The sequence below is a fragment of the Onychostruthus taczanowskii genome, unplaced genomic scaffold (assembly GCF_017590055.1).
Source record: "Onychostruthus taczanowskii isolate IOZ18803 unplaced genomic scaffold, ASM1759005v1 scaffold35, whole genome shotgun sequence".
NCBI classification, from domain to species: Eukaryota; Metazoa; Chordata; class Aves; order Passeriformes; family Passeridae; genus Onychostruthus; species Onychostruthus taczanowskii.
The window spans coordinates 4,786,149-4,809,877 of record NW_024500905.1 but is presented as its reverse complement, the minus strand read 5'-3'; the positions used below and the strand labels follow the sequence as shown (position 1 = coordinate 4,809,877).

At 42.2% G+C, this 23,729-nt stretch overlaps 1 protein-coding gene across 3 annotated transcripts in view; it reads left to right on the top strand.

Moving 5' to 3' along the window:
- The first annotated feature begins 796 nt into the window (after positions 1-796).
- The window catches only part of TBC1D30 (TBC1 domain family member 30), a 51,457-nt gene continuing 28,524 nt past the window's right edge, over positions 797-23,729 (top strand). For 2 of the 3 annotated variants that reach the window (XM_041411333.1, XM_041411334.1), the window contains exons 1-2: positions 797-1,184; positions 3,485-3,649. In XM_041411333.1, coding sequence (XP_041267267.1) covers positions 926-1,184; positions 3,485-3,649 — 424 coding nt within the window. In that variant the 5' untranslated portion in view covers positions 797-925. Of the gene's footprint in view, positions 1,185-3,484; positions 3,650-23,309; positions 23,533-23,729 lie in introns of those variants that run through there. The other variant, XM_041411335.1, reaches the window with a different exon arrangement.

The window sequence follows — 23,729 nt, the reverse complement described above, 5'->3', positions numbered from 1 at the left end:
GGGGGGGGGGGGGGGGGGCGGAGTCACGTGGCCCGGGCGGCCGCCGCGGCCCCGCCCCAAGCCTGGCCTCCGCCCCGGGCCGCGCGCGGAGGCGCTTCCCAGGCGTGGCCGCCGCGCTCGCTGCCGAGGGGAGGTAAACATCCGCGGGAGGCGTGCCGAAAGGATACAGCCAGCTCCTCTGGGCAGAACAGTGGTCATCTCAGCCGAGCAACAGGCAGAGACTGATGTACAGGAAGTTCCACCTGAACATGAGGAAGAACTTCTTTACTGTGCTGGTGACTGTGCACTGGAACAGGTTGCCCAGAGAGGTTGTGGAGTCTCCCTCACCGCAGATATTCAAGAACGGGCTGGACGCAGCCCTGTGCAATGTGCTCTGGGATGACCCTCCCTGAGCAGGGAGGCAGGAGCACTCAGCCTTACCCATTCTGTGATTCTGTCCATTCCTGACCCGAGTTAGTCGCGGCTGTTACCCGTGTGGCCGGCTCTCCCTGCACCGCCACCGGTGCCGCAGCCAGAGCCCGGCTCTGGCGGCCGTGCGGACCGCGCCATCCGCTCCGGGCTGCAGGCGTTGTCACGGGACCGGCCACAGCACAGGTACTGAACTGCTGGCAAAACCGGGCCGCCCCTCCACAGGGGGAGCAGGAGAGGGACGGCCGGCAGGACGGCGGTGACCTCCGTGGCAGCCACACAGCGCACGGGTACCGTGCCCAGTGTCACCGCCCCGAGGCGGAGCGAGGTCCCCGCCCCCGGCAGGTGCAGCGCCCCCGCCCCGGCCTCTACCACGGTGCGCGGGGAGGGAGCGGAGCCGGGCGGGCGCTCCTGCCTGGGCTCTCCGGCCTCTTCCCCTTCCCCTGCCCGCCCCTCCCCGGCGGGTGACCGTGGGACGCGCCGAGCCCGGAACCCGGCGGCAGCGGCGGCGCGGAAGATGGATGCGGCGGAGGCCGGCGCGGGCGGCAGGGCGGGCAGCAGCGCCGACAGCCTGGCCGAGGAGGAGGAGGAGGAGGACGAGGACGAGGCGGGTCCCGGCAGCGGCCGGTCCAGCCGCACCTCGTCGCTGGTGAGCGGGCTGCTCACCGAGCTGTACAGCGCCGCCGAGGCGGCCGGCCCCTCGGGCAGCGCCCGCTCCCGCGCCCTCCGGGAGCTGCAGCAGCGGCCGAGCCAGGTCAAGTACCTGCGGCTGAAAGGTACAGCCCGCCCCGCCCCTGCCGCCTCGCCTTTCCTCTGTGCCTGCAGGGGAGTCCTGCCCGAAGGTGCCCCCGTGCCTGCGCGCACGTGTCTGTGTGTGTATATATATCCATTTCCAGGCTTTCTGCATAGCCCTGGCTCCCAGAAGCTTCCCACGTGCTGTTAGCTGAGAGCTCCTTTAGACTATGGCCTCCTGTGCTATTCGCCCCTCTTTTGTTTCAGGTGCCCTAGGAGCCGGATTAGGGTCGTCTGCTACTAGTTTCTGTGACAGCCTGCCTAAACTTTTGTGTTTCTGCGAGTCTGGGGCTTTTCCCTACTTACAGTAATGAATAAATGTCCAGTTTCTTTCTTTTCTTTCTTTTTCTCTTCTTTCTTTTCTTTCTTTCCTCCTCTTTTTTTCACTCAGTCCTTACTTTCTGAATCTACTAGAGATGCTACACATACAGTATCGTAAGAGTTTTTCTCAGAGCCTTTTAGTTCTACTGGACATAAACTAAACTGGACAACCATAAAGCTTACTTGGAGGTCTACATGTCTTCCAAAAAAAACAAATAAATAAAGGAGTGTAATGAAAAATGTAAATGCTGGAGTCAATCAGAATCAAAATGAAATTTTCAAAGAATTCTTATGAAAGTTAGGTAGCCTCAAGAGTGCATGTTTGTGAAAGACTGAGACATGCAACTCCAAGTTGATCCAATGAAGAGGAAAAGAGAACAAAGGCCTCTTGTCTCCTGATGTTTAATCACTTTTGCTTTTGATGAGGAAAAACCCCAAGAGGCGACTAAATATGCCTGGTTTTCAGAGCTGTACAAACAGCTATCTGCTTCAGTGTTTGGCTTCTTGATGAGATGACACGCCTTCTGATGTTACTAGGATGTAGCTCAAGTTCTTCTGTGTGTCCTTTGGCAACCTGCGACTCAACAGGAAATTTTCTTGTTCAGAAATATGTTTTGTGGTGTTTCAACTCATTAGTTTTGCTGCCAAGTTACTGTTTTTTTGACTGGCACAGCAAAGCGGCACAAGTGGAAAAGAGTAAAACTCACCAGACAGCTCCAGTGGTGACTGTATAAATTAGTACAAATGCAACTTTTTTTTTCTGTGTTTTTTTTTTTTCCAAATCCGTAGATCTAGTTTTAAATTACATTGCCTGATATAGGTGGCTGGGAATTTAGGAATTGCATCTGAGCAGCAGGTGCTGAAACAGTGCAGTGGCTGTAAAATACAGAATTGTTTTTTCAGTGGCTCCCCATCCTTGCAATCAGACTTTTCACTAGCCCATGGTAGATGGTCATTTCAGTCTAATTTGTCCTCTGCTTTAAGCTCTCCAGAACTGTTGAAAAAGCTTTGCCACATGAGCTGAGCTGTTTATCATCCCACTAACAGTAGTTTTTCCGGGATGCATATATATTTTTCTCATTAGATCAGGTTACTGAAGAATGGATTTTTTTGGATTGATTTTTCTTTCCAGCATCAGGGGTTGCACTGAAAGTGATAGTTTGAAAAGTTAGCTGCAGGGAGCAGGCAGCTGTGTAGATGCTGGTGGCAAGCTGTACCAGGCTGTTACAGGGAGGAGCTGAAGAGGTCAGCATGTGATAGGCAAGACCCACGATTTCACTGGTGGGGGGAGCATCTGGGAACAGAGCAGAGGACTCAGAAAAATGAATGGACTTTAGACATCTCCCCAACAACTCCCTTTTCTGGTCCTGAAACTCACCTCATGGGGGGACAACAGGAGTATTAGAACTAAGCTGAGACATTTGATGAACTGGAGGGGTCTTGTGGCACTATAATTGGCCGGTGGAGATAACTGAGGCCATGACAGAAGTCATCTAGTTGCATCTTAGTGGAAAGAATTTCCCACTCAGAGCTTATTCTGAAGTTGCATTTGTAGCTTTGCAGGCAGCTGCTTGAACATGTTCCCGTGTCTGTTACAAATGTATATCTTGTCCGGGCGGCTTCTGGAAGGTACTGTATTTAAAATGTATCCCCTGGTTGCACTATTATCAATATATTCTGTCTATATCTGTCACGTTCCTGGAGTTTATAACCGTACAGTTGTTAAGATTGATACTCTGTGTAATATATCAAAATACTTTTGTTTAAAAGAAAATTAAAGACTTTGGCTCAGATTCTGAAAGTGTTTATAACTGGGAATTACCCCAGTCAATAGAACATGTCATTTATAGAAAGCTTGTATTTGTAAATGTCTGTGGGGCAAGTGCCTTTGCGTGTCAACTACAATAAGCTGTTTGTGAATCTTTTGGCATGTACTGAAGTTGTTTTCTCTGCTTGTTGGCAGATGTTGATGAATTAACAACTATAAAACGAGAACTGAATTACAGAATTTCCGTTCAATCAGCAAAGTTGCTCCGTCTTCTGAAGCAGAAAGACAGGCTTGTGCAAAAAGTGCAGAAGAACTGCGACATTGTCACAGCTTGTTTACAGGCAGTTTCCCAGAAACGTTGTAAGTACTTTCTGTGTACTAGTGTAAATAGTTTGTTTCATTAATGAGGGCAGTGTTTCATTTAAGCCCTCACACTCAATTTAAAGTCAAGAGGCCAGGCTGTGCTATTCCTTAGTTATGATTGGCTCCTAATGATGTCAGTAGTACCTGGAAACAGGCAAAGTTCAACTAGCTCAGCTGGGTTAGCTGCTGTAGCCTCAGCTGTTAATTCTGTGTAACTCCTTTCTACCAAGTTGATCCAAGGTGAAGAGTATTAGTAAAAACAAACCTACTTCCCTCAAAGCCCTTTATCAGTATCAGTGTTGTGGGGGTTTCTGAGAGATTGTGTGGGAAAGAGAGGAAATGTTGTTCTTTAATTGTTTAGCCTTTTTTTTCCTGCGCAGTAAAACCTTTTTATTTGACTTGGCAAAGTTGTCATCTTAAAATAGACTGAAGTGCTTTTTGGTAGTTCTTCTAAAGTAAAACTTCATGTAACCTCATGTGTAAGAATAAACAGAATTTATGCCTTTGGAAAGGAAGTGTGAAAATAACCTAATGTTCCGTCTTATTTTTTTATTAACATGCAGCGTGACAGGTACAGAAATGTTCAGGTACAGTAAATGGTCTTTTCATAAAAATGTCTGTAGGAGCTTTGAGGTGCATGTAAAGATTATAATAAAATAATTTTACTGTAGTGGCATGTGCTAATATAGTCAAGGTAAGAGCTTGTGTATTAATGTGAAACTTAATTTTTAAGCATTTAAAATAATTCCTTTGTTTTACTTAAACCTGGCATGAAAGTTCTTGGCTGTCATCTATGTAGGCATATTTCTTCTCAAAAACTCCTTTCTTAACGTCAGCTTGATGACCAAGGCCTCCATGCCACCAGTATGGAAACATATGGTCTGCTTTTAAATGAGACTGCTTAAATCCTCTACATATTTAGAGGATTTGACTGTAATTCTGAATGTTTTTTTCCCCACATAGTGGAATCTCTGTGTAGAGGTAGAACTGTAGTTTTCAATTAACCTCGAGTTAACATTCAGCTGTTTGAATGCTACCATTAAGCAATCTATACAGACCAATTGCAAATAAATACTGTTTCATGAAAAGATGGAAATTCTGTCTGACCCTTTTTGATTACTGCTTGACAAATTAAAAAACTCCTAGTGGGAATTTCAGTTAGTTCAGAAATTTCAGGGCTGACAAATTTGATCTCTTGTTTTCTGGCATAATTTTTGTGATGATTCTACAGAGAGGAAAAAAACTGTTAAAAAACCTCTATGCTCAAAACTGTGTTCATTGTCTGAAAGTCGAGGATCTGTGAGTTTTGCAGCTCACACAGGGAGCCATTGACTCCTCAGTCACCTGTGCTGGCTCTTGGTCCCTGCTGCATGCACAGAGGAGGCCTGGCCCCCTTTGAAGCTTTGGGAGCCCACCTCTGACTTGCTTGTGCTTCGGGGCTACCAAGAGCCAGCACCGCACCTGCAGCACTTGAACCCCAGAGTGGGTAGAATAAATGTGGAGGAACAGTTGCCAGGGACAGCTTCATAACTTACTGTGTTTCTCATTGTGCTGCCGACCCTCGTCCTTAGAAGGTGATGTTTGTTTTGCATTCAAAAAGATATTACCATAGAAAATAAAATTCACTGCAGAGTCAAATGCATTTCGGTTGGACACACGAATGTTCATGACTGTTAAAGGAATGATAAATTCTTCTGTAGAATATGTGATAAAATCAGTACACCATGCAGTACTTCTGGTTTGTAAGATATATGAATGAAGAGTTTCATTTTAATAATCCTTTTTTAACCCAAATTTAAATAAATTCTCCAATGAAGAAAATTAGTAAGAAAGAAATCACAGTGATGGCCTCATGGCAGGCATGGTACTTGTTTCTCTTACTCTTGTGATTGTGACTTATTTGGGATAAGAAAATATATATATTTGTCTGGAAGCACTATGAAATATTTCAAGTCCATATTAGAAACAAGCAGAGTGCTTTATGCACTTAATTACATCATTTGAGGAAAGCAGAATTCAGTAAAAAACAATGAGGTTTTGCAGCTGTCATCTAAAGAGTACATGAAAGACATCTCTTTATATAGTGACAGCTTGCTTTCATTACTAAATATATTTTGACTGATCAAATTGCAAGCCAGAAGTTCCTTCAATCACAAATTGTGATTGGTTTTCATTAAAGCCAACCCAAAAGTCCACCAACAAACAACCCAAACCAAAACCATGTATTATCTATAATTTATTTAGAAATAGAAACATCCAGCTTAATTGTAAGTCAGTCTGGCTGGAAGCAAGCAGGAATGCTTAAATCTGATTCAAAATAAGCTGAAGTTACAGAAACAGAAAGTTCATTCATATTCTCTTGTATTTTTGATGAAGAAATAATTTTAGTAGAATATTTCCCAGCTATATAATTAATTTCTCTGTCATAGCTGTGTCGCTATGGTGGTGCTATGTACCTGTAATAACTTTAAATGGGCATCATGCTGTGTTCAGAAAGATCCTTAGTATTCTTTCTTGTGATACTTGTTTAGAAGCTATGGTTAAAGTATTAATCTTCTGTTATTTAAGCATTGCATCTGTATAGAATTTTCTAAGATAACAATAAACATTTACTTTCTAGCTTTTTGGTTTTTTTTTTTTTTCTGGTTTGATTTAATGCAGAGCCAGTAGAGGGAGACAGAATATTTTATTTTGTGCAGAACTGGAGGTGTATCTCTGGTTTTGATAAGGATGATAAGCCATCAACCATCCTTAAACATGAAGGGAAATGCTTTAGAAATGTGGTCAGGCAAGAATTGGATGAAAAGGTTTAGAATCAGATTGTCAAATAAATGTTACTCTCAAAGGAAATATTAGTTTCCTTATGTGAAATAGATTGAAAACAGTGACAAATAGCTTTTTAGTTATAACTGAGGTCATTAATTCCTACATGGTTGTCAAAGCTATTCAGAAGCTCCTGACTAAATGAACTGAATGTTTTGGAGTCCAACTACAGAAATTCAGAGGGTTATGCCTCAGGGTGCTAATTGGACAGAAAGGCAGCATGAACTGGCATCATCTGGGCACAGATTTGTCCCCTACATGTCCCCTGAGCATGAACAGTTTCCTGCTAGAAGGCTGAGTTGTAAGTCTACTCAATTTCTGAGAACGAGTTACTGTCTCTATAGCATCAACTTTTCTCACAGGATATGGAACTCAGAAGAAACTGGGAAAGCGTTGCCTAATGTTATTTGCACGATGCATGATTAGGAGAGAACTGAGCAAGAGTCCATTGCCATGTGTAGCTGGAAAAGTGCAACTTAGACATGCAAAGGTAGTCATACATCTAGATTAAATTTCTGGGTTTTGTCTCCTCATTCCCTTCTCTCAGTCCTACTTCAGTTCTGTGTCCTGTCCCATCTTATTTTTTTCCCTGCCAAATGCTTTATTAGCTTTTCTTACATCACCCAATCTTTAAATATTGAATTTTTCAACTCAGTTCCATTTTCCCCGTCTCTGCATCTTGTCTATCTTGCAGTGTCTACCCAGGCTACTCCCTGTCCTTGAGTTTTCTTCACAGTATTCCTTGGTCTCCTTCAGCTGTTCTTCCTTGTCCTTTTCCTGCATGTACTAAATATCTACTTGCCCATTTTCTCTATCCCTCCTCTTCCCTCAAAATGGTTACAAAACCAAGCCAGAAATTCACAATTTTCAGTTCATAGAATAAAAGTTTGGTTAAAGGTGTAAAAACAACTTTAACACAATATAGTGTGGACACGGCTAATATTGATTTGATTGAACTTGAACTTCATAAGGTTCTTGGAGGAGAGGAAAATTTTTCATAGTGAAAACAATCAGCCACTGAATAATCTCCCCAGGAAAGTGGTGGATTCCTCCATGCTGGATGCTTTTAAGATTTGGCTGGACAGGATGCTGGGCCATTTTGTCTAGATCATGCTTTTGTTGAGAAAAGTTGATAATCCTTGAGGTCCCTTCCAACCTGGTATTCTGTGATTTGGTGATTGATTTCATTCTGGGTCAGGTGTCTTGCAACATGGGGCAAGTACTTATGTACATATGTAATAATGCAGGCATATCAAATTTTGCCCGTGACTCATCTGTCTCTTCCCACTCACTTCCCTGTACTGTTTGATGTGCTGTTGCAGTTGTATAAATATGCTTTAACCTCGACCATCCCAATTGCTCTGGTTTAATTTTTTTATTTCTTATGAAGACTTGAATTGCTCAGTGAATATTGCTGCTCTGGCAGTTTAGTGGAGGTGGGCTGGGCACTGGTTAGGATTTTCTGATCCGTTCTGTGTCATGTGCTGGTTTGCCAAGAGTGAGGTAATGGAGCAGTTAGAAAAGGAGATAAGCTGTATTTAGTGATGCTGGAGCTTGGCTCAGTGGGCATGGTAGCTGTGTGCTTGGTCCATCAGCTGCACTGGGCCACGGGGCAGCAGTTCTTTCGATCTGGATGGTGAAGTTCACCTGCTGGTCCCTTGGGATGGGCATGCACAAGGCAAAATGGCTTTAGATTTAAGTGTGCTCTGAACTGACTTGTTCACTGTTACCCAGCATTATTAATAAATTGTGTAATTTTGGAAAATATTACAGAAGAGCTCTTCAAAAGAGCCATGTATAGTGATGAATATAATATGAATATAATATTAAATGCCATTTGAATAACATACTTTTTTTCAGCTTCAGCCAGCAAGGATTCTGGAAAATCTGAAAGCTTATTCAATTGCAGTTGGAGCCTGGGCTAAGAAGGATTACTTTTCTTTTAACATTAGGCTTGGAGGAGAAGGACTGCAAACCTTCCGCAACCTTCATTGCTGTGCATCAGGGCATTAGGAAATGTTTCAATAAGTAGGTGTGTGTCATGTTTAGTATTTGCTGGTATAAATTAGATTGTGTATTTAGAGTATCTGTTAGTTAGACTAGGAGAGAGTTTGAGTGTTGTCAAACATAATAACAGCTGTGTGGAACACAGACTGGCAATAATCACTAACAGAACAATCCCGAGGAGTTTTTAGGCAGTGAATTCCATGGTTACTTTCTTTTGATGAGAATATCATCTTGGAACTGGTCTTTGAGCAGCACAGCCAGGATGCTGGTTCTTGCAGAGTACTTTAACAGAGCAGCAGGTCAGTAAAGTTCTGGTGTAGCACTGTGTCCCATCCCTCTCATAGGATATTCTATCTAGAGCTATTCTCTAGAAAGCTATCAATGTAGTACCCAGATTTAAAGTGTAATTGTGCTGCTGATGGGATGTGAACGCAGAGTATGATCTTGCAAATAATGAATTTTGACATCTTTGATCACTTGACGTTCAGTAATGTTGGTAAGCCCTGGGGGGAGAGACCACCCAGGGCACTGTCTCCAGCCACCTCCTCAGGATGATCTGTGCTAGCCCCAGAATGCTGACTGGTGTGTGAGTCAACAGAAGCCCTTGTCAGGATAAGTAAAAATATTTAAATTGACTGCTATCTTCTCTTGTTATAAAAACAAAGCTGTAATATCAATTTAAATTGGCAAACTGTGCAGTCAGTTTCCTACAAACCTGGTAAATTGTGTGATTGTGCAGATTTGATACCTCTCAAAGGCCACTTTGAGGCTGATTTCAGTTTCTTAACTCCTAAGGTGAAGTGAAGTTTCTTTACTTTTCTGGTGTTGAAAAGATAATTTTTTTCTTTCCTTTTTTCCATGAAAGAAAGGCTAGGTTTGCTGTCTAATTTGGTCGTATATCAGCTGAGAAGTTCTTGTGGTCTGTGTCACTGCAGAATATCAGATTCAAAAGGTGACAAGAACTGAGTGTTTGGAGTGTTATATTAGAACATGGAATCCTCACTTTTGAGGGAAATTCTGCTTTAAGGATACAGTAACTAAAATATCTTGTTCCAGCATGAAATAAAACACCCACTCACAAGAGTCAATTGCTTATGAAGCAAAATTCTGAAAGTTTGCGTTTCAAACTAAAATGCTTTGTTCAGATGCCTTTTTAATTTCATATTATGTAACGAGCTATTTTCAAGTAAGATGATAAGATGTTTAATCCTAAAAAGAGTCAAAATCATGCTTTTAGCATTTGGGAATCTATTTTTGTCAAAGATGACATTTTGCTGTGAAGGACTTTGCTTTCCACAAACTGATATTTTATGTCAGACCTTTCCATTAAAGTGGTTTCAACCAACTATATTACAGAGATCCTCCTGGGAACATTCAGCAAGCCATCTCTGCAGCTCACTCCCTGGCTGCTCAGCCTGGGATTGCCAGGCTGTTAGGGAGCTGAGGAGCCCACATGCATTCCTAAGCCATATGTTTTCCTTCTGAGTCTGTAGGGTAACGTTATATGAATACTTACTTTCCTGTGTCACGTACTTTCCTAACTACTTTGTCCCTAACTCTCACCACTGAAGTGTCTTATGTCTACTAAAAGGACTTCTCAGCTTCCTCAGAATACCATCTCATAATTGGCTAAAATTTGAGCAATTCTTTTGAATTGCTCAAATTTTAGCCAAATTGGCTAAAATTTGAGCCCATGATAAAATGGCTTTTATCATGGGCTCCTTCAGCTATATTCTTCAGGATTTAACTAAGTAAACTTTCTTGGTGGCCACTTCGACTGACACTTCGTGTCAGGAGACAGAGGCAAGATAGCCTTTGTTAAAAGCCCTGGAAGTCTGTTTCAGGTGACTCTGGGCTGTGCTCAGTATCAACACAGGGGATAAGACTACACCTGACTGGCACTTTTTTCTTTTAAGTGTCATTCTACTGCTACTGTTATTGGGGAATTGGCTGCACTCAGAGCTGAGGTCTCTGCTGCTGTTGAATTCCTGGGGACAGTGTGGAGCCTGCTGCCTAAGAGATCATTGTGTCCTTGAGGAGGGTGCTGCCTTCTGGCACACTGCTGCCAGTCATTTTCCAGTTCAGTGAGCTGCTGTGTCTGGAGGGGTGAGATTTTCCTTAGAAAGGGAAATGCTGGGGGTCCAGGGCTAGGTGGAAGTTGAGCAAGATGAGCAGCTGACCTCAGGGCACTTGTCTCTGAGAAGAGAGAGCCTTCAGTTGCCTGTTCACTTCTGCCTGTTGAGCATCAAACTTGGCCCCAAATGTGTTTCACACAGAAACAGGTGGCTGCTCTGAGACATACCCTTCACCCACAGCAAAGTGGTGAGACCTGGGAGACCCTGGTCAACCAGCTGTGGTGTCCCACTTCTGTATAAGCTGTGGGTCTTGTGAAATGAATAGCCATGCTCCTGCAGCCTTCCATCTCATCCCACTTTGAATGCTTGCCCTGGGAGATGGCAGACATCTGGGGTGAAGGTGTAGTGGCTAAATTGGCCTGTCTGAAGTGTGTTGTGTAGGTGTGTCCTGTAGTTGCCTCAGCCTCTAAAATAAAAGGTGCACCCTGCAATGGCCACCTGAGATGGTGAGAGAATCAGCCACTGACTATCTAATTATAAATAGTTCTATTTATTTCCTCCCTCCCTTTCTCCCTTCCTCCCTAAAAAATAGTTCAGCAGTATTTTTTAATGATGTAGAAACTTGATGGGATAGTAACAGCTGGATGTGGTTACAACATAGAATAATATTTTGCAGAATAAGTATTTCATTGTTTATCATGGAACTGAACAGTAAATTCAGTAAATAATCCTGTAAGCAATAATCTGGCTGCTTAATCTAGGCCCGGTTTGCAACAGAAAATGCAGAGTGTTTGGTATAGGGATGTACAGATCACAGAGTCACAATCAAATTCTTGTCCTGCAGCATTTGGTGTAGATGTTGTAACTATCCTTTGTCAGCATGCTATGAGCTGTGACAACAATGAAATTGGTTGAGTTAGTGCTACGCTGGAGGTTGTGTTTATTTTGGGTATGCATACAACTTGGAGGCTCACTGCTTAGCTGCTTCTCCATATATTTCTGTATAACAGTAATCCTGTTGCTGTTGCAAAGTCACAGTTAACCTCACAGGATTAGCTTTGTAATGCATGTAGAATTTTGACTCCACTGAATCACACTTTTCATAACAGCTGCGCCATGAGGAGTTGATGTATTAGAGAGTGCCTGTTATATAAAATACTTCCTTACTATTAGAAATCAGGATTAATGCAACAGATTGTGTGTGGAGCTTTTTGGATTGCTTATCAAGCAATACTTGTAGTATTTCTGTACTAATTTGCCTGGAAAAAGTGGCTCTCAAACCAGTGATCTCTTATTTCTCTGGTACTGCAGTGACTTTGGAAGGTGGGATTTGATTAGCTCAAATTGAGGAGGCATGCTGCAGGAAGGATGCTGCTGTTTGGAGACAACCAAGTCAGAACAGCCTGTTCTCTGTCTGCAGTCCCTGTCAGTCAGTCATGACAGTAGAAATAACTGGCAGGCACTGCTGTTCCCTCTGCTTATTTGCAGCTATTCAGATGGATACCTGATCAACAGTAAAGTTTGTTAGTCTAATAGCTCCCTGAAAAACTGGAAAAGCTTTTATTCAGTCACCCAGGCATTATTGTGATTAAATGAGATGAAGTGCCAATTTCCACATAGGTTCAGGAAGAGTGTGAAACAGCTCATCCTGCTGCAGCCCAGCAGCTGCATGTCTGCCCTGGGACAGGAGAGGGGTGCAGGGCCCAGCTGAGCAAAGGGCTCAGCCTGCGTGTCTGTGTGCTAAAGTGTTCCTGTGCTTTGCTGTGAGGCGTTATCAGCACCCAGGCTGTAGCCTAGGAGTTCATTGCACTAACTGGCAATTTGCAAGGAAGCTGGCTCCACAGCCAGTGGTGCCAAAGGCCACGTGGGAAGCAGTGATGTGTGAGAAATGAGCCTGAGTACATTCATATTTGACAAAACTTTACAGTTCTGAACTGATGGTAGATCTGCTCCAATACCTGCAGGTAGTGAGAGTCACAGCATCTGTGGCAAATGTTGGACAATCAAAATGTAAGGGTTTGTGTGTATAAGCTCACAGCAGGGGTGGCTGTGTGAGCTTCATAACCATAGTATCATAGCATTTCAGTCTTTAATCTTTTTCTGACAAGCTTTTGGATGTGGAAGCAGCCTGAGAGAAAAAGTTCTCTTAGATTGTATGCATTGTCTTTCACACTTGTCTAGCTGAGCACTGCTTTTCTTTTATTCTGCTGGGGGTTACAGTTCTGTACAGGAAACGATGCTGTTCTTTTTCCTACTGAAATGCTCTTGCCTAAAAAAAACCCAAAACAACAAAAAACCAACACCAAACATTGTGAACTTATAGGAGGATTAATGGGGCTTCAGTGAAAATACCCAACAGAGTCTACTGCCTTTAAGTAACACAGATTTATTTTATCTCCAAATGGTACATGCTAAACATTCTTTGGTCGCATTAGCCTTTGAAGAAAAGATTTCCTGGATACTGAAGATCAAATGGAGGATAACAGCTGCTTGGGATAATTAGTGCTAGGAATAGACTGATTTATGGAGCATCAGGCAGTGCCAGCAGCTATGTTTCTGCAGTTTTGAGATAGCTTTGTGTTTAAAAACAAGATGCTAGAAAGTGGGCCGTGGAACTTAGTCTGTTTGGATCAATAGTCCTGGTTATAATTCTGCACTGGAGCAGCTCAGAAGGAAGAGTCAAATATGAATCTCAAATTTTTAAAATATTTTTCTCCTTGAAGCTGTTAATAATCTGAATCTGATTTACTGAGCAGTAAATGAGTGCTCCTCACATACCCTTGAAATTTGCCAGAGAAGTCAAGTCTGTGTTCCATGTCCACCTTAAATCATCTTACTTACAAGCCTATCATTTATCTTTTTCTTAGTAAAATTTGGAACCTTCTTGCTATGTTTTGTCAGCAGTGAAACAGCTTCTAAATTTAGTTCCCTATAAATTATTGGTAACTTCCTAAAATCACAGAACCTGATCAACGTGTTTTCTTTCCCATCCATACAATACATATGGCCAAATACAGACCATGAACAGTTTTTGGTTCTTGGGCTGGCTTAGGCATCATTAATAGCTAACATTCTATTTTTGTGTGTGTGTTTGTGAGGTTTTTGTTGTTTGTTTGGGTTTTGGTGTTTTTTCCCAACATGTAAGTGCTAATTTCTAGTCTTATCCAATGCTCATTGGCAGAAATAGCTATTGGACCTTAAATCCTGAAGGAAAAATAATTATACAGTGAAACTAAAGGAAGTCAGAGTGGGGAGGTAATGTACAGATTTTTTTTTAATGTATATTAATCTGAAGAGCTAAATATTAATGATATTTGTAGTAGTATCTAGAGAGGTCTAGAAGTCAGGTACCTATTGAGCTGGATAAACTACATATCACTGGACAAATAGATGGTATGAGACTCTGAAAAACAAACTTAATGAGACAAGAATACTTGAAGGCTGGCGGAAGAAGTCCATGTTTAAAGAAATGATGTGAGTTGTCCTGAGCTATGCAGTGGTACGTAAATAGTCAGAGCTTTGCTGTTAGCCAAAAACTCGTGCTTGTGTCGTGGTGAACATGCTCAAAATCAATTTTAATGGCTCGAGGCTTCAGTACTAAATGAGCCTTTGATTAATCCTAAACACATCCAATTCAATAAACTTGCTCTGTAAGCGTAAGTTATGAACTGAAGTTTTGTCATTTAGCTGTTGAGTCTAAAATCTTTGAGTAGTAGTGTTGTTGGAACTGATAACTATTTTCTCCTCTTCATCTCACAAACTGCATTAAAAAACTCTGTGTCAAACTTGCTTAAATGGCTAACGTGTATTTTTTTTGGAAAGTGGAGGTGGTGGTTTGAGGTTCCTTTGCTTTGCTAGCTTCTTCTATTTCCAGCACTTGGAGAATATGCTCTGTGAAGCTACAGCCCACTTGGGAGAGGAAGAAAATTAGCTGCTCTGGAGGACTTGGAGTTGCAATAGCTTCACGTACATGCAGAACTTTATGGAACTAGTGGCATCTACAAATGGGAACCACTGCATACATGATCAAAAACCTGGAGTGGTGGTGCAGGCCTTGCTATGGTCTGATCAAGGTTTGTGGTTCCAAGAGCTCTATGGTGCTTTTATGAGCTTCTCCAGGAGTCAGCACCATTCCCCTGTCCAGAAAGGGTCATGTTCCTGTTCCTGTGGAGGCCATGTGTGCTGGGAGAGAGGATCCATGCTGGAAGCTGGACTCTTATCCTTGGGCAGTGCAGGACAGCCTGGCTCTTTGCTACATGTCTAATGAAAGCCTTCCATGGGCTGAACTTAGTCTTTGCTGCATGTCCTTAGCATTACTGCAAATAATTATGAATCAATGTATAAAAACTTTTATGTATAAATGTGGTCCATTTCCATAATAATTCCTGACCCAAAGCAAAGAGATTTTGCCATTAATACTTTTTTTAACTTTGGCAATTAATTTTTAATCTAAAATCTTTCCAAGTGTTCTGTTTGTGGATAAATCTTGTCTTGGAGATGTAGGATCATTTTCCTTTTTTTCTTTATGCTGGGCAGATAAAAATCCTGCTGTTTCTGAAATAGCAGTTCAGATCAATGAAGCTGGTGATTCACACTATAAAATTCAATTTGTATGCTAGGTGCTAAGCAAATAATCAGATTCTAATAAAGAAAGAGAAGTTCAATTTTAGATCTGGGACCTGCTATGACCTCCATTTTTCTGCAATATCATCTTGAGCATAACTACAAATCATACCTGTCAGAATTCTTTTTTTCATGTACTGCATTCATTTTTCTGCTGAGTTGATGACTTATTTTTTTAAATTACCATGTAGCATTTAAGCAGGATTCTGGAGTGTGTGTACTGACCAAGACATGCATTTACTTCATATTGTTTAGCAAGGTTAGGAAACATATCTTACCTTTTGTAATCATACTTTTCAGCAATATTTTATTACATAGGCCTCTTCAACAGTTTCTCTTCTTAATATATGCCTTACCTAAATAATGTTTTGAATTTCTTTTGTAGATACAAATAATTTCTGACAAAAAGAAGGTCATTTGCTCTCCTAAGCCTCACTTTCATTCATTACTTCATATTTAATTTAAAAGGTGTTGTCTCTATATTTTATCGGCCATGTAAGCATTGCTGTAACTTTTATTCCAGTTGTTAACTTTGGACTTTATGTTGCTGGTTACTGCAGCAGTTAAAATATATTGTTACTTTAACTGTGCTTGCATGACACATCTTTTAGCTTGCTCACAAGATGCAACTATCTACTATAGCTTTACTGCTATAGTTGGCATGTGAAGGCAATAGGTAATATAGATTGATTCTCCCCCTCCTTTTTTCTTCATCACTGTTCCTCAAGTGACAATTATAACTTCAGAGTTTATTTATGCATTTGAACAAAATTTAAAAACATATAATAAGAAATCTAGATGCTATTGTTGAATTACAGACACACAGCCAATTTTACAACATCAAAATACCTATCCAATTATCTATAATTTTTCTCTGATTAAGAGGTTGTTAGAAGCATGTGGAACACAGCATTTGGAAGCTTCTGCAAGCTCCTTTTTTGTTGGGTGTGCTTTTCTCCTTTTTGAAGACAACGTATGTATAAACAAAGAATTAAACATAAAGTGGAATTCAGGGTTGGATTAATCACCTGTGTCAGTGTTTGTACGTGTGTTTTCATGAATGCAAGTGTGTGTGCTTTCCTCATGGTCATTGTAGATCTAGTCTGTCTTCCTCTTGTTGCTTTCGTATCCAAAACTCTTCACAACCGACTTTTTTCTCTGTTGTCCCATCCTTATAATTTCTTACTTAGTATACAAGCTTGGCTTCTGCCTCCTACCTCCATCCCACATGTGTTTTTAAACAAGTACATTTTCAATTTCCCCTCATGCTGACTTTTTTTTAATAGATGTTTCAGCATATTGAGCATGTTGATGATTAAAACCTGATCTCTTAGCACTCTTATTGACCTTATGCACTCATGGTGTGTCCCTTGGAGCTCATCTCTGCCATGAAGGCCATAGAAATGGTAGCAGCTCTTATGTTAAGAGCTATGTCCACTATTGCTTTTCAATATCATCTGGCTGTTGACCTGTACTTCTCTGTCTGCTAATGTGTTTTCTCTTCTTTCTTTTTTTTTTTTTTTTTAAACAGGCAGTCTGAGGTTTTGCTGTATTTGTGCAGTACCTGTAGCAACAGTGCTGAAGCCCAGAGTCAGGATTTATAGGCACTGCAGTGAATACAGATAGCTTTAATAGTATATCAGGCATACTCAGTTGTGTAACTTTGTTGTCCTCTATTATTGGCATAGTAAGGTGAACTAACTGCTGTCTTGTGATCAAGCAAAATTAGTCTAAGTTCCTTTTTGTTCCCCCCATAGATAGTTCTGAGTTAAATCTCTGCCTTGTTCTTTCAGTGTAGCTATTGAACCATATGTTAAAAGTTTCTACATCATATCCGTTTTGTAATGTCAGTATGATTTTTGGTTTTTTTCCTGAAATAGTTGAAGTGCCTGTGATCTGTGCTGCATGATGTTTAAAAAACACGAGTCACATTCTACTTTTTTTGAATACTTTTAATTCTCTCCTTTTAAGCTCTGGGAAAAGTCCATTCCCAGTGATGTGCCTGGAGTGAAATAAGCCACCCTTTGCACCTAGCCCATTGGCATTAATTGCTGTCACTTGTGTGCTCAGCAAGTGAATTATCCGCAAATTTAAATTCTTCTGTTCTCAAAACTAGTTTGACCTAGGAACTCCAGACACTACAGAATACAAGCTTGTTAATGGTGTGGTGTGAGATGGTGATATAGGAGAGTTAATAATTTGTGAAGTAAAGCATTTGAATATTAATATATTCAGTGTTAGTTTGATGTGATTATGTTGTAGACAGGTTTAAGAAAATCTTCTGGCTTACTGCTGAAGGGTTTTTTTAAGAACTCAGGGAAAACAGGAGCTTTTTGCTCTACTGGATCAAGTACAGATCTGGGAGATAGGTTTATGCAGTTCTGCTGTTGCTGCCTGTAGCTCTGGTACTATATAGATGTTATATAGTATATATAACTTTCTGCATGTTCCTCATTCATTTGCACAGTTATGTATCTACAAATGGAAAGAGGTTATGAGTATGTTCAGGGGGATTACAGGCACATCTGTATGTCTGTTTTAGCCACCTGCAATGCTTTTGAAGGCTTTCATATACTCACCTATGTGATCCAGTTGCATAAGCATCTTGTGCTACTCTATGAACATCCAAGGGATTGAGGGACTGCAGTCAGCCTTACCTGCACTGATTCGCTGCCTAGGAATGTGGTGCCTCCCTAGATGGGAAACTGGTCATTGCAGCTCCATGCCATTGTGCTCTAAACTGCTTTCACCATTGATTTCCAGATGTATTATATTTTCAACTGCTTTCACTAATGCTGGAAAACTTTGGCATACTTCTCAGAATGTATCTGCCAGAAATTTCAAGAAGCAATATGACTATTATTCCACTTGAAAGTACACTTACTAGATGTAACTGTCCATCATTCCCAAAGAATAAACTATAACCTGCACTTGAGGGCAGGGGATGCTAGCTCTATTGAGGGGACCTTCTGCTCTCATCAGTCCTCTCCTAGTGTATGCAAGTGTGTAGTACAGAAGGGAGGAGTGGATAATGTGTGTGGGAGGAAAAGGAAGAATTAGGTAAAAAATCCCACAACTAAAGATCCAAACAAAGAATCTTCAGTCTGAAGTTCTCGTGGCTGAATCCTGATTGTGATGGCTGAAGGATCATGTAGTGCATATGCAGTTGTGAGCATCTTAGAGTAGTTACAGACTTGTAGATTCTTTTCCTGTTGAAAGATATATACCATACTAAGCAGTACTATTTAAATTATTGTCTCTAGATTAGCCCTCAGTAGATATGGCTAAAAAACATGCAAGCAATATTATTTTTCACATAACTTACCTATAAACAAGAGAATTCCCTAGCTCCTCTGTCATAAGCTCAGCAAGAACATGTGTGCTGTTTTAGTGCTTCCTTAGAAAGAAGGCTGTATTAACGTGTAATCACCATGCTCTCAGTTTTGGAAGGGGGAAATAAGTAATGAGTTTATGTGCCTGAAGTGTAAAGGAAGAGGAAACGTTTGACTAGCTGCATGCTTCCTTAGACTAAATCATATAAATTTTGTTGTCTGTTCCTGGAAATCATAGATGTTATTTCCTGTCCATTGTGTAGTTTATATCTGTGCTGAACACCTTTGTAGACAAGGATTGGCTCTGCAGCTTTTGTCTGTGATATGTAATATAGCCAGCTCTTGACCTCTTTTGTGACATTTGTGTACAGTCATACAAATGATGACTAATGCAATGAAAAGGTTTAAAATATTATGGCTCTGTTGATGAGACTGTGATGTGTGAACATGCTGCACCATTTTCCTGAGCCGTTTTTCCTGCTTTCAACAAGTGTCTAGAATTAACCTTCTCTAGGCACAAATACAGTAGCAAAAATTTGGTTCTGGAACCGTCCTTTGTGCAGTAAAGACAACCCTGGATTACTTGTCTGGCAACAGAAACCAGCTTGGTGGCAGAACTGAATCTGTTAGTCCACAATCATGTTTCTCCTTCTGCATAACACAAATCTCTCCATAGGCTCCCTTGTTAGGTGCTCCTGCAGCAGTGATGCAAACAGATACACAAAACAGTGCCTCAGGCTCTGTGCCTGGTGGTCCACACGGTAGGTGCAGGTAGCTGCTGGATCACAGCGTGCACTCCCTGCACTCTGAGGCAGCACATCAGTCCCAGGGGCTGTGGACAGAGCAGGGTGGGTGCTGCAGGGGGGGATGCTCCCCTTGCAGGCTCAGGTGGGAGGAGTGCTGGGCTGTGTCACCTCAGGCTTTTGTCTTCAAGGGAACTTTTGTGTTCATGCTGTAGCACTGCTGTAACTCCTGTGCCCCTGTGGTGTCAAGGACCCAACGAGCCAGAGACCTCTTTTCAAGCTGTCAGAGGTGGCTCCATCTTGTGCGTTGGAGGAGTGTGAAGCTCCAGGTGGGTTGTGCTTGTTTTTAGGCTTTTAGGATCAGGCAGAAGGAAGCAGGGCTGTTTTTTCAGAGGGGATGTTTAATAATAGAACATGCATAGAACTGGGTAGGATAGGAATTTTGTGCCCCAGTGGTGGAGATGGTTTAATGGGCTAAATGTATTTAAAATAGTTTTGCCTTCTGGGAGAATCTCAGACTGGCTTACCTTTTCTTGTCTCTAATGTGGACATATTTCATTCCATTTGTTTTCTCTTGTATACCGTCATTTGAAAGTGAAATATTTTTTTTCTTTTGAGCCTCACAGTGAACTACAATACATGTCAAAACAGATGTTGGTTTATTTGCTAACTTCTATAGAGCTATTTGAAACCCTGTGGTAATAGGGTTACATTTTCTGGATAAATTTTTTGGGCTCTTTAAAGTAGTATATTGAGCTCTGGGGCTTAGCAGGCAGTGACCCTATGATTTGGTCAATATAACAGGCTTTCCCTTGTGGCTGCAATACATTTTTCTCCCTCATCCTATTGATATATATTTCTTTTTGATATTTGCTGTATCCTCAGCTGCTGTAGTGCTGATATTTAACTGTAATTTCCAAAATCCTCCTGGACGAATCATATTACAGTATTACCATGCAATATATCTACTATATTTTTTCATGAGTACATGTCATTTTAAGTATTTTTGCTGACATTGGTGTTGAGAATTGTGGCAAATAAGCTTTCTTCCCAGACTTTGACTGTTTTACTGGGATGTTGTGATGCAAATCAGAATTAAGAGACGTCTCTACAATTTTCTGTGAAATAAAGGGGAGGATGCGGAGTTCATGAGATACAGTGACCCAGCTGAAGATATCTTACCATTTTTAATCTTTTAATTACATTCAGTCTTCTTAGCACACATCAGAAGAGAAGTGGTGAATTGTGTCTTCTAGTAATCCTGAGCTTGGGCAGTTAAAGCTCCATGCAAACAAATAGATTCTTTAAAAGTAGATTGCTCTGTGGCCCCATTTCTGCTGCCTGTCCTTCTGTTCCTGTTGCTGCCCCATCTGTTTGTAGTCATTGTCCCTTTCTGGCAGCCTGTGTTTTATCTCATTGTCCCAGTGCAGACACAAGTGGGCTAAGGAATGGAGAGGTTTAAGGTAAATTGGTCAAAACCTGGCGTTGGTCTTGGGCCTGACCATTCTAAGTTTGGTTGCAACAAAGGAGCAAGAATACACATATTCTTAATTCTGGCCTTAAAATGGCATGTGTGGCAGATGGTGGTAAGATTGAGGTACCAGATGAGGAGGTAAGGTTTTTCAGTAAGTGACTCTGTTGTGTTGGGGGGAATACATGAACTACAGTGGGAGGAAAAAAAGCAAAGTTGAAAAAAAAAGTCTTATGTTGATTATTACAAAATACTGGAGATAAAATATCTTGCCTAGCCAAATGTTTTGATTTTTTTCCCCTCAAAATCCTTTCTGAATGTCATCTGATGTGTCAGTAAATGCAGATGAGGGCTTGTGGACATGACCAGACTTCCATGCACTGGTGGATCAAACTAGATGCATGATGGTCGACATGTCCTGCCACAGGCAGATTAGAGGCTTTGCCTGATCAGTGATTAAAACCCAGTGCCATCCACTTTTCTAGAAGATAGGTTCTAGCCCTGAAGATGTGTACATTTATGCTTAATGGGAGACTTATCCCTGCATCTAAAATCCACTTAATACTAATGATCCAGTGAGTCATCAAACCTATTAGTATGGCTTGGCTTCTTCATTTTGTCTCCTGAAGTTAGATTTTTGCACTTTTTCCTTCAGAATAACATTGTATTAATTGGCGTGTGGGAAAGCTCCTTAATGGTATGCTTGGAAGTATCTCTGTGCCCAGTCACAGTATGATTGTCCTGACTGTTTCCAGTTTTCTTGCAGAGACAAGATGACAAGTAGGAGAAATAGCAATGATGGGAATACTGAATTCTCATTTTGAGAGCTGGTTATCTTCATCAGCTAAATATTGATATCTTTCTTAGACCTGGTTTCTAATTGTTTAAGAATTGGAGGTAACGCAGTTTAGTGTGATGTCTGATTGTCACTGTCTGGATAATGAGTGGTTTCTGAAACTTTGGTTATGGCTTCCGAGACTTTGGGCAACAGCGTGTGGTGTTGGATTAGTCAGTCTTGAAATGATCCAAGAACGATGTGGTGCTATTTGCAAAAGGTGCTCAAGCAAGAGGAGAATAATATTACAGAGATAATATGGCTATTTGTGTATTTAAATGTTGCTGTTTTAGTCCCATTGGTACAATCTGTACACCTAGGGAGACTAATTGATTTCAAATTTGATGCTTTAACCATTAAATCATCATCTCCAGCTGGCACTGAAATAAAGTGATTTGCATCATCTACATCAGTAGGGAAGTGTCACCTTTGTTAAAAAAAGAACCACCGACACACAGACTTAATTATCTATTCAGAGTGCAAGCTAACAGCTCAAATGTAGTGACTTTTCTCCAAAACTCAAGCAGATATTTAAAGAGGCATGATCAAAATCACACTTCTCTGAAAGCTTAACAGTGATTTCTAAAAATAGTTATAACTGATTTTAAAAAGAGGCTTGATTCTGTGTTTTCTACTATGTGTCTTTTATATAATTAGCTTTGCTGCTTATCTGTTGCCAGTTTTCTCTTTTCATAATGTGACTGATCTTTTTAATAAAGGAGCAAAATGTTTCAAGGCTGCAGTTGTTGGCAGATAGACTGAGACTTCTGGTAGTTTGGCCTTTGAGGCTGACTAATGTGGTGTGATAAATCTGCTCTCCTTCCACAAAAATGCTGAGTGGTTTAGGTTATAAAAGTTATCATTATTTCAAATGCTTTTCCTTCTTGTCAATCAAACCACTAGTCTGAGAATCTCTGAAACCCTTTTAAGATAATAGCACTGGAAAATGCATCCAATAAAGTGCTTTTGAATAGCTTTTTTTAACTACTTGGTGCATGGCATATTACTTGTAAGTGCAGTTGCAATGTAGATTCACAGAAAAGCTGTTATTTTAGCTGAGGGTTGTTGCGGTTCATGCAGAGGATGTTCAGGGTCTCTTTGCTGGAGAGTGAAAAACAGAAACTGTGCAGCATGCTTGAAATGCTTGCTTGTGCTGCTGCTGGGGCTGTCGCCGAGCAGGACCCCAGGCTGCCCTGGCACTGACGTGCTGTTAAACTCTTTGCTCTCCCTCTGCTCCGTGGTCTGATAGTGCTAGTCAGACTCCTTCCCAGGACAGCTTTTTGAAAAAGGCAGCAGGATTATCTATATATGTCCAGCTGTAGGCCCGAGTACCACATGGGAAGACTCTTTGGCGGGTTTTTAGCTCGTTTCATTCTCGGGAGAAATGTCGGTATTGCCGCCTGTGAACAGGCGTCAAGCGCGCCGTGTCCGCGTTGCCCGTGTCGGGTGCTCTCCGTGCGGCCCGGGGCTTGTGCAGCTGTCCTGAAGCCCTTTGGCACTGCGGAGCCCCACCGCTGCCGCCGGGGCTCCCTTTATTTCCAAGCAGAGCTGCTGCTCCCCTCGCCCTCTGCACTCCAGGTGGTGCTGAAGCAGGAGGAGGAGAGGCTGCTGGTTTATTCAGGCAGTGATGCTAGGATTGTGGGCGGGAACAGCTTTTTTTTTTTTTTTTTTTTTTTTCCCTTTCCCCTTTTTGTCTTTCTCCTCTCCTTGTCCTCCCTCTTCTCTCCGGCACTCGCACTTCGCTGTCTGCAGTGCGGGTCCCCGCCCGCCATGCCCCCCAGCCCGCCGCCCTAGGGCGAGCCCCGGGCACCATGCGGCAGGACAGGCTCACGGGCTCGCTGCGGCGCGGGGGGCGATGCCTGAAGCGGCAGAGCTCGGGCGGCGGCGTGGGCACCATCCTCAGCAATGTGCTCAAGAAGCGCAGCTGCATCTCCCGGACCGCGCCGCGCCTGCTGTGCACCTTGGAGCCAGGTACCCGCTCCGGCCGGGCGAGGCTGCGGCTGCCGCCCCGTAAGCGGCTTAGCGGGGCGGGGGGAGCTGCCGGGGCCTCGGGGTCGGCTCGGAGAGGAGGAGGCGGCCGGCGGGCGATGAGGGCCGCGGGTAGGCGCGGGGGGCAGCGCCCGGCTGCGGCCGCGGCCCGAGGCAGATGCGCCTCTCCGGCCGCCGCT